Consider the following 10646-nt stretch of genomic DNA (forward strand, 5'->3'; position numbering starts at 1 on the left):
CTAAATTGGATTCAATTTCCTATGTTATGTTATCATTGGGTAGTAAGTGTTCCTGACAAAATTGAGTACCCAAAGGTTGGAAAATTTCATAGCACTATCCGTTATTCGGTATTTTTGGTTTATTTTATTTGATTTTCAAAATCTAGGTTCACATTTGTAATCGGTGACCGTAGCTCTATAAAACGTGCTCAAGAATCATTTGAACGCCATTTTCAATTCACCCTATTACATTTTGACTTATTCTTGTAGAATCGTAATCAGCGTAACTCTTATATTGAGTTGGGGAAAAAGAAATTCATTATTTTTTCGGCAAATGGCTGTACTTAAAGTATCGATCAAACAATTTCGGATTTATGCTCGTCGGTTGTGAGTTACAGGGTGTTAAAAATGGAATTGAACAAAAATTTTTTTCCCCAAACTAAACCCGATTACGGGTATGTTCTGGAACTCACTGCGTGTTCTTTTCACTTCACACATACACTTCACCTCAGAAGCTACCTCCTGTTCTGCTTCTCACGTGAATTGAAATTTTGAACTGCGACAAAAATAAACGTCGACATGGTACTTTGCAGAAGTAGAGTTGCCATACAATATAAACTGTATTCGATTTTAACATTGTTTCTGTATTAATTCTAACGATAATTTTATTATTATTTTTTAATATTTTATTATTCGCAACATAAAATATATGTATGAAAAACTCTGTAATATCATTAATTTGTTGACTGATTTAAGGGGAACATTTGGTAACCCTATCTTCCTCGGCCTTACTTCAAATCAGATGTTTGTGCCAAGCAAGAAATTCAGTTGAAGAAAATTCAAGACAAACCTTAGTATCTATTTAAAATTTGTTTTTAATGGCGTTTCATGTTTATTTTGTGATTTTAAACAATTTATACGCAATAACAACATATCAATCTATCATAATGTTCCTTTTTTATTTCAAAAAAGATTTTATTTTATATGGAAAAACATGAATACACCCGACTCTCACTATGAAAATGTAAGTGTAAAGAATACACCTCAAATGGGTGTAAAGTGTGTTACAGAACACCTCGGCGTGTGTTCGATACACTTCTGCCGTTGAAGTGAATGTCAGAACATGCCCGAATATGTGATATTTATGTATTGCATCAACCCACTGCTTCAATTATAGACAAAAATGGGATACATCAGGAAGCATGGATTTACTGTCCTGCACTATTTTTTAATAAAATGGGTGCTCACATCGTATCTGTACAATTTTGTAATACTCACAAAAACTCGAAATCCTCATTGATAATTCATCATCGATGTATATTGAACAACAGATGTTAAAAAAGTGGATCCCAAAAAATGGTTTTTAGAAATATTATCGCATTATCAACGAACTTTACTACGAAGCTGATTTAATAAAGATTTTCTTTAAATCACTTCAGATTTATATATACCTCCTAGACATAATTTCGTCCGATTCCTATAAATGGTAATGAAAAAACACCAAATTTTATGTAGACCACCAAAATAATACTATCGTTATTTCAAGAGACAGACAGACATAGATTTTTATTCTGATGATGAATATATTCAGAATCCTTTTATTGGACAGCCGTAATTACAATGTAACAAAATATTAGTTTGCAAAAAAAGGTTAATTTCAATATAAATTAAATGCCCTTGAATTTTGTAAATCTGTCTAGTTTCCAATGAAGAACAAAAGCAAAATATAGTGGCATCAATTGCATTAATGTACGTTTATGGTGCACACTCAGGAAACGTTCATTAACTTAGCACAAAACTTTATCTTACGGGAGGGTCAACAGTAGAAAAAGGCAACAGCGTATTTTCAGGGCGTTCAGTACTTTCTGTTTACAATACAAGACAAAGCTATTCACAAGAGGGAGTAACTTTTGCATACATTCAGTGAGTTTGTTAGCTTTTTTTATGCTCATACTGACTACCTTAAATGGGAGGATCCTATAGAAACTATCGGGTATGTTCTGGAATTCACGGTGTGTTGTTTTCACGTGAATTGAAATTTTCAACTGCGACAAAAATAAACCCCAACATGGTACTTTATAGAAATAGTGTTGTCATACATTATAAACTGTATTCGTTTTTAACATGGTTTCTCTATTTTTTTACTAATTACGTTAGTTCTAACGATAATTTTGCTATTATTTTTTAATATTTTATTATTCGCAACATAAAATATATGTATGAAAGACTCTGTAATATCATTAATTTGTTGATTGATTTAAGAGGATCATATGGTAACCCTGTCTTCTTTGGCCTTAAACGCCATATACATTAGAACTTTTTACCGGGTTAACCTACTTTATGAAGATTTATTTGACATATATTCAAAGGAATTGACAATTGAAGCCCACTGGGTTTACGAAATCCGGTTAAATGTAAACGTACCGTTACTTCAAATCAGCTATTTGTGTCAAGCGAGCAATACAGTTGAAGAAAATGGAACACAAACCTTAGTATCTATTTAAAATTTGTTTTTAAGGACGTTTTATCTTAATTTTGTGATTTTAAACGAATTATACGCAATAATAACAAATTATTCTATCATCATGTGCAATTTTTATTTCAAAAAAGATTTTCTTTTATATAGAAAAACATGAATACACCCGACTCTCACTATGAAAATGTAAGTGTAAAGAATACACCTCAAATGGGTGTAAAGTGTGTTACAGAACACCTCGGCGTGTGTTCGATACACTTCTGCCCTTGAAGTGAATGCCAGAACATGCCCGTATGTTTCCTACAGTTTCACAAGTAGTGGCTGGCAAATATCATCGACTACATCGCCGGTTATATTAATGCTCAGTGATAATTTGTAGTGTCTCGGACCTTAAGAATTTAATAGTTAAATTTTCAAGAAAATAATTACGTGAATTAATTCATAATATTGGATTTTTTAATTCTATCTGCAACAATCTCCCCACTTTTGTTTGGTGGAATTTGCGCAGCGTACTGAATTGAGAGTATTGTAATGTATATTAAGACTGGTTGAAATATTTATGGCTCTTATATATAGTTCCCATATATACCCTCATTCGACTTTTTGTAATCTCCAAACTTCCAACATTGGTACAAGAAGTAGTAGTCCCATATATACCCTCATTCGACTTCTCCAAACTCCCGAAATTGGTACCAGAAGTAGTAGTCTGACATTTTCTATCATGGAAGAGATATTACGATGGTTAAAGTTTGGATTAAAACAGTTACTCCTTTTGGCAGTTACCGTACGACCCATCTATTCTTAAAATAAGATGTATGATGTATTTCTATAAGGTTTACAAGACTCAAACATATTCTTCATTGGAAGAATTATATTCCATCAATAGATCCACGAAAATCAGTGAAACATTCTATATTTGAAAATAACCCTAAAAAATTGTAATGACACTTCTCCAATGTGTCTTGTATGTGTATATTCTTATTTTCCAAAATGTACTTAAATATATACATAGTAAATAACATATATTAACAATTACATATTTTAAATTTAACAATAGACAAAGTCATATTTATTATTCTAGTGTCCCACATCTTCAGTTGCTTTTGTCGACGATGTTTTCTTTTCATCTTTCACCTTGTCCACATAAATGTTAAGAATTGCTTCAATGCCGGGATATAAAACGAAATTAGTGGTGCGTATTTTTTTATCTATTAAATATGAAGTTACTGAATCCGTATTAAATGCCAAATCTAATGCATCATTATGTGTAACTTTATCGATATGACTTCGTGGTATTTTAATACAACAATTTTCGAAGCCATTCACTTTAATGGCTAAGTCCAGTTGATAGTGTTGATCAATTTCAGGCCACTTTTGTGATAGAACATCATTGTCCCATTGTAATTCAGTTGATGAGGAATTTATCCGATTACTGGCAGATGAAAACTTGGACCATAATTCTGATGCGAAATGTGGAGCCATAGGTGCCAACATAATGATTTGTGACGCTAAGGCTCGTTCATATTGTTTGCTATAACGCATAACATGCTTTGGCACACGCTGGAAAAATCAAATCATAATTATTGTTAATACGATAAAATAATAACGAGCTTACCCTCAGCGAATTTGTCAATCCTTGCATTTTGGATATAGCTACACTTAGTTGATGAGTGTGGCGATAATTGAATGTGGCACCCTTAACATAGAAATTTCTGGCATCAAACATTTTTTCCTCTTCATCTTGAAATTCTTTGGAATTAACGTCAATCTTAGCTTCTTCTGGAGAAGATCGTAGTTCGCAGAATTCGTTAATGGTTAACCATAGACGTTTTTGCCAATTTAAAATTCCGGGGAATGCTGCAAAAAATAATAAATAAATCTAATATAATTCCAAAATCTCGATTTCTGTTTCTTTTTATATTAACAAAAATGTAATATAAAATCAGGTATACCCTAATTTCATTATTTTTATAAAACTTTTACTTTTAAACTACAAAGAAGGGAATATTTTACGTGAAATATAAGATGTATTTTAAAGAAGACAATATAGCCAAAACATTCAAAGAGAATACTATTACCAAAATTACATTACTTGCGGTCGAGAGAGGTGAAGTGTTGCAATTCCCAACAACTCTCTCTAACCTCGATTTCTTGTGAATCAATTAACGAATAATTTCATTTATTCTCGAATGAACAAATGTTTTTAGTCAATTTTACATCATTTAACTGCGAACGTGTACAATCAGTGTACAATAATCAGACCTATATTCTTAACCCTTTCAGTGTTTTTGTCGAATATATTCGACATTTAAAATTATTCCCTTCCTTTGCAAATTTTGGGTTATCCTATGTACCGTTACAATTGATGTCTTTGTTTTTGCTGAAAGACAGACAAAACTGTCCGAGGGTTAAAAGAAGAATTGCTTTTTTTTCTAAACTCTGTGCCTTCATACGATTTTAAATACAAAATTTTAGATTTTTATTCCGACAAAAAAAATTTTTGACACTGAAAGGGTTAATAATTCCGTTTGTCTACATCAGTAGTTACATCTACTTACTTGCACTAGACCAATTCCTATGTGAGGTAGGTGCTACATCTGCCAATATTATCAGTCGTGTGGTGTCGGTACCATAATCTCGAAACATATCCGTAGGATCAACGCCATTCATTTTAGATTTAGACATTTTTTCCCATGTCATAACCACAGGTTCTTTGGTTTCCTTAAGTACTGCTTGATTCTTTTTAGCATTAACAATATCCACTTCATGCTCTTGGACGTAACGTCCGCTACCTTTAACGCGGTACGAACGTCCCATTACCATGCCTTGTACTAGTAGCCGCGAAAATGGCTCCGAACAATTAACGAGACCTTGAGAATGAAGAAAATGGTTCATAAATCGGGCATAATACAAATGCAATACTGCATGTTCTTTGCCGCCAATGTACAAATCAACTGGCATGGCTTTCGATATTATGTTTTCATCGAATATGTTATTGGTATTAGAGGGATCCAAAAAGCGTAAATAATACCAAGAAGAATCTACAAAAGTATCCATAGTATCTGATTCTCTTTGAGCGTTAGGGTTTTGACATTTGGGACAGACACATTTTAGTGCCTCTTCACGGTTTTGATCAATCTTTGATTTCTCTGGCAAAATTACAGGCAACTCTTCATCGGGGACTGGTACCACGCCACACTTGTCGCAATGTATTACAGGTATCGGTGTGCCCCAATATCGCTGTCTTGATATCAGCCAGTCCTGTAGTTTTGATGATACTTTATAACCGCCTAGTTTTAATCTCTTAGCCGTTTCCAAAACATCTTGTCGCATTTGTTCTATATTTTTCTTGGCTATCTTCAAATCCTCGTTAGCAAAAAATGACAAACTTAAAGATTCTTGTAATTCCTTATCCTCATCCCGAAAACTTGGTGCAGCCAGATATACATCACATTTATCTGCAAATGTTGGCACGTCACTAAATATTAACGGCATTATGGTACCGGTGAAAGGGTTCTCAATGGTAATACTAAATGAATTTGTTTTGTCCTTTGCTAGATAGTGACTAGTTTTTAGTACAACAAAAGCATTTGGATCCTTAAAATGCTCCGGATTTGCCGTCCAGACTCTTAAGAGAGTAGAAGCGGATGTTAATAATTGAAAGCCGAAGCCATCACAATCTCCTATCCAATGTCTTTGTAAATTGATTATGTCGCGCCAATCGATAAGAGTGGGATCATCCAAGCCTTCCAAAAGCTGTTTAGCAAATGCTGTGGTTTTTATAAACCACTGTTTCAACAGTTTCTTTTCCACCTTCGCACCCGATCTCCAAGAACAGCCATTGGCGTCCACTTGTTCATCGGCCAAAACGGTCTTATCAACTGGATCCCAGTTAACCAAAGCTTCGTTTTGATAAGCTAAGCCCTCTTTGTGTAGCATAAGGAACAATTTCTGGGTCCATCGGTAGTACTCAGGGCTACAGGTCGACATTTCATGTTTCCAATCAAAAGAGCAACCCAAATCCTGTAATTGTTTTTTCATTTGTGCGATATTTTGTTCAGTCCACGCTTTCGGTTCTATGCCGCGTTGTATTGCAGCATTCTCGGCTGGTAAACCAAAGGCATCCCATCCTATTGGCTGGAAGACATTATAACCGCACATACGCTGGAAACGTGCCACTGTATCACTGATTGTGTAAACACGCACATGTCCCATATGCAGATTTCCCGAAGGGTATGGAAACATTGAAAGAACATAAAACTTATTGTCCAATGATTTTTTGTCAAAATTGCCATCGTTAAGCGAACTCCTCCAGTGCTGTTCTATGCGGTGTTTTACATCTTTTGTCAGTTCCGAGCTCTATAAGAGAAATATAGAAAAAAATAAATATAGATTGCATCACATAAATACTGTCGGCTTACTTTGGATTCCGTGCATGCCTGGGTCAACCATCTTCTTCGGAAGTTATTGTTGATTTGCAGTAGAATGCCTCTCCGCAAAAATATATTCATAGTTTTAAAAATTTAATTGATAATTTTCCAAACTATGACAACAAATTCAAGATTTTTTGATGAATGGCAAGCCGATTGAATATATTATGAATGCCATCAGCTGTTCCGAGCATATGTTTACAATTGTAATAGCTTAATGAATTCGGCTGAAATGTAGGTAAATATTAGCTGTGTTCCTTTGCGCACATCGTTTGAATTGTCAATTTTCTTCATAATAAATTCTATTGTTTCGTAATTGTTTTGCTTGTTTGTATTTTGTGTTATCGAGTGCAAATGTCAATATAGCGGAAGTCACGTAAAGGGATTTTACTGATGTTTCCATGGTAGGTTAATTTTTATCATATTGTGGTTTGCTATGGCAAAGTTTTTTGAAAAATATAAAGTAATATATAAAAATGGAGCAAGAAAAATGTATACTAACGCATCAATTGAGAACGGCTGGACCGATTTGACTCATAATTTCTTTCAATTGTCGGTAATTACAGTGGGAAGGTTTTTATGAAAGAAAATTTTGAAAAAAAATCCGCGAAAATCTTGCAAAAAATATTTAAAAAAAACGGCTGTACCGATTTGACTTTCTGTTAGTTGTCTATAATTGAAATGGAAAGGTTTTATTAAAAGAACATTTTGAGGAAAATCCGCGAAAATATTGCAAAAATTATTTTAAAGAAACGGCTGGGCCATTTGACTTAAAGTTTCTGTTAGTAGTCTTTAATTGAAGTGGAAAGGTTTTAATGCAAGAACATTTTGAGAAAAATCCACGAAAATGTTGCAAAAATATATTTTGAAAGATATTAGAATTTCCACGCATTTTATATCGAACCTTTATGATTTCATCTCTTCGTAGTTCTTCTTGGACATATTTTGGGCGAAAATTGGCAGCGTATAAAATTATTAAGTAATTATCATTTATGGAAAATTCTCAAAATATGTTAATTTTCTAACATCAATTGGATTGTCATTGCCTTGAAAAAACTATTGTATTACTATATAAAAATTAATTGCTGTTCGTTAGTCTCGCTAAAACTCGAGAACGGCTGAATGGATTTATCTGATCTGATTTATCTGATCTTGAAAACAGCGGAAAATTTGCAAAAAAAAAATATTATGAAGCATATTTGCATTTCCACGAATTTTGTACCAAGCTATTTGATTGCAACACGTCGTAGTTGCTTTTTGAGATATTTTGGGCTAGAATTGGTAGCAAGTCAATTCTATAAGCCTTCATTTTCAATTATTGAAAATTTTCCATTTCAATTGGATTGACATTGTATTGAAACTTTTTTTTTTGTGAGAATACAAAAAAAATTGAGAAGTATATAATTGAATGTACACGCGATCATTGTATGTACACGGTTTTCTATAAAATCCACGTAAATTTTGGGACAAATGCAAGAATGAAAATCAAAAGACAGTCGGAATAGAGTTCTGATTCTAAGATTCATGCCCTAGATTATTTTCTTGAAAATAATAATAATAGGGACATGTTGATCCTCAAAGTACCTAAATTGTTGCAATGTCACGAGAAATATCAAATCTTCTCCTAATCGTGGGTTAATGTCTTTGAACTTATAAACACAAAACTTCGCACTTTGTAGATTCCCTAAATCGGTGGGGACAATGTTTCAGCATTATGTAGTAGTAAGTTGTCCATGCTCTGAAAAAATAATGTTAAAAATTACAGGCATACCGATAATTAAACGGGAAATATTTATGGCACCTTTTGAATACGTTAGGCCAACCCAATTCGGTCAACGTCCTAAATAGAAATGGCCCTAAATAGAAATGTTTCCGCAAAAATGTGTTTTACCATCCCGGAATGATATATTACAGCTACTACAATGGGAATGGATATATTCCAAATTAATTATGCCGATTATATTTAAAAACGTGCCCAAATCCCCCATAGCATCGAAAATGTGGAGTACTATTATATAGGCGATATTTGGAGGCTTGGGCGAATATAAAATTACAGCCAAATACCGAATTTTAGGCAGCGTTCGAAAATAAACATTATGGTACCGTTCCATAGTGTTCTGTACCGTACCAAGGTGGATAGGTACACTAAAATAACGTACTGTACCGGTACACAAACACTAAAAATATTTTTAGCGTTACTGTTCCGGAGCAAAACGAAAATCTTAGCGTACCTGCTGCGGTACACTAAAAAATCGTAATGTACCGACAGCGGTACACTAAAAATCGTAGTGTACCGGCAGTGGTACACTAAAAACCGTAGTGTACCGACTGCGGTACATTAAAAATCGTTGTGTTCCACTGGACGGAACACTAAAAATGTTAGTGTTCCGCTGGTCGGAACACTAAAAATCTTAGTGTTCCACTTGCCGGAACACTAAAAATCGTAGTGTTCCGGCAGTGGTACACCAAAAATCGTAGTGTTCCACTGGTCGGAACAATACAAATCGTAGCGTTCCACTTACTTGAACTGTACTGGTAGTGCACCATACACGTCTTTTTTGGGGAAAATGAGATTAAATAATAAAAAAATAATTAAAAATAAAATTATTTGCAATTACAAAAGTGGAAATGTCCATTTGAAATAGGTATTTTGGCCAGTTTTTGTGACAAAATTATACAGCTTTGGATAAATGTTCGTTAATTTACACAACGAACATGATTTGTTCCATAATATTGGGAGATCTCCTTGTAAAATGTTAGTACGAAAATTTTTTTCTTAAAACAATTATACCTGAATCCATCTATGATTCATACTTTTAGGAAATTTTAGCAAAAATATTCAAGATATGGTGATTGTCACACAATCAACATAATTTTACCTGCTTATTCATTAAAATAAGTGTACAAATTACGCGGATATGAAAAACACATTTTTATGATTTTGGGATAAATATTTATGATTTTTGCACAAGTAGTCTTATGCAATACATTTTTCCGATCAGCGCAATCGATTATCAGCCAAAATGTAATCCAATGGAATTTTCAGTTGCGAGTTGGCATCAGATTGAATTTTCACTAGACGACAAATGTAACACTACGATTTTAAGTGTTCCTCCAAGTGGAACACTACGATTTTTAGTGTTCCGGGCAGTGGAACACTACGATTTTTAGTGTTCCGGCAAGTGGAACACTACGATTTTTAGTGTTCCGACCGCGGTACGCTACGATTTTTTAGTGTTCCGACCGCGGTACACTACGATTTTTAGTGCTCCGACCGCGGTACACTACGATTTTTAGTGCTCCGACTGCGGTACACTACGAATTTCGTTGTGCTCCGGAACAGTAACACTAAAATATTTTTTAATGTTTGTGTACCGGAACACTAACACTAAAAATTTTTTAGTGTTTGTGTTCCTGGTACGGTACACTACAATAGTGTACCGTTTTTTTGCGAACACTGATTTTAGGTATACCGTTATATGGGGGATATTCGAATTCTTGGGCCAATATTGATCATTTTAGTTAGGCAGTATTAGTAGTAGTATCCCTATTATTAAATTAGAATATCCAACGAAACTTTAGAAGACAAAAATAGCAAATAGCCCATAATGATAAAATTTTAGATAATGTTATTTTCTATGTGTTCGGGCAAATACCAATATTTTACAAAAATCTGTGGAGGGTATAAAAACTAACCTAAAATGACGAAAATTATAGATCAACTACATTGCTAGGCAAGACAACGTTTGCCGGGCCCGCTA

The 10646-nt window shown here is 33.8% G+C and overlaps 1 protein-coding gene across 1 annotated transcript; it reads right to left on the reverse strand.

The window, feature by feature from the left end:
* Positions 1-3523: 3523 nt before the first annotated feature.
* Positions 3524-6731, reverse strand: LOC133326814 (leucine--tRNA ligase, mitochondrial). The gene is made up of 3 exons (XM_061535419.1): positions 5014-6731; positions 4071-4312; positions 3524-4015 (listed from the first exon to the last, which is right to left on the reverse strand). Exons 1-3 carry the CDS (start codon positions 6698-6700, stop codon positions 3533-3535), a joined length of 2412 nt encoding a protein of 803 aa, XP_061391403.1. The 5' UTR covers positions 6701-6731; the 3' UTR covers positions 3524-3532.
* Positions 6732-10646: the final 3915 nt, after the last annotated feature.

Source organism: Musca vetustissima, unplaced genomic scaffold (genome assembly GCF_032173495.1).
Source record: "Musca vetustissima isolate MV318-11 ecotype Yass unplaced genomic scaffold, APGP_CSIRO_Mvet_v1 utg2717, whole genome shotgun sequence".
NCBI classification, from domain to species: Eukaryota; Metazoa; Arthropoda; class Insecta; order Diptera; family Muscidae; genus Musca; species Musca vetustissima.

Bases quoted from the DNA above. Each gene is read 5' to 3' on its own strand.
- LOC133326814 (XM_061535419.1), bottom strand. From the start codon at position 6,700: ATGTTTCCATACCCTTCGGGAAATCTGCATATGGGACATGTGCGTGTT. The intron at 4,313-5,013 runs GTAAGTAGATGT...TATTTTTTGCAG, and splicing joins TAGGAATTGGTCTAGTGCAA to CATTCCCCGGAATTTTAAAT. The intron at 4,016-4,070 runs GTAAGCTCGTTA...TGATTTTTCCAG, and splicing joins GATTGACAAATTCGCTGAGG to CGTGTGCCAAAGCATGTTAT.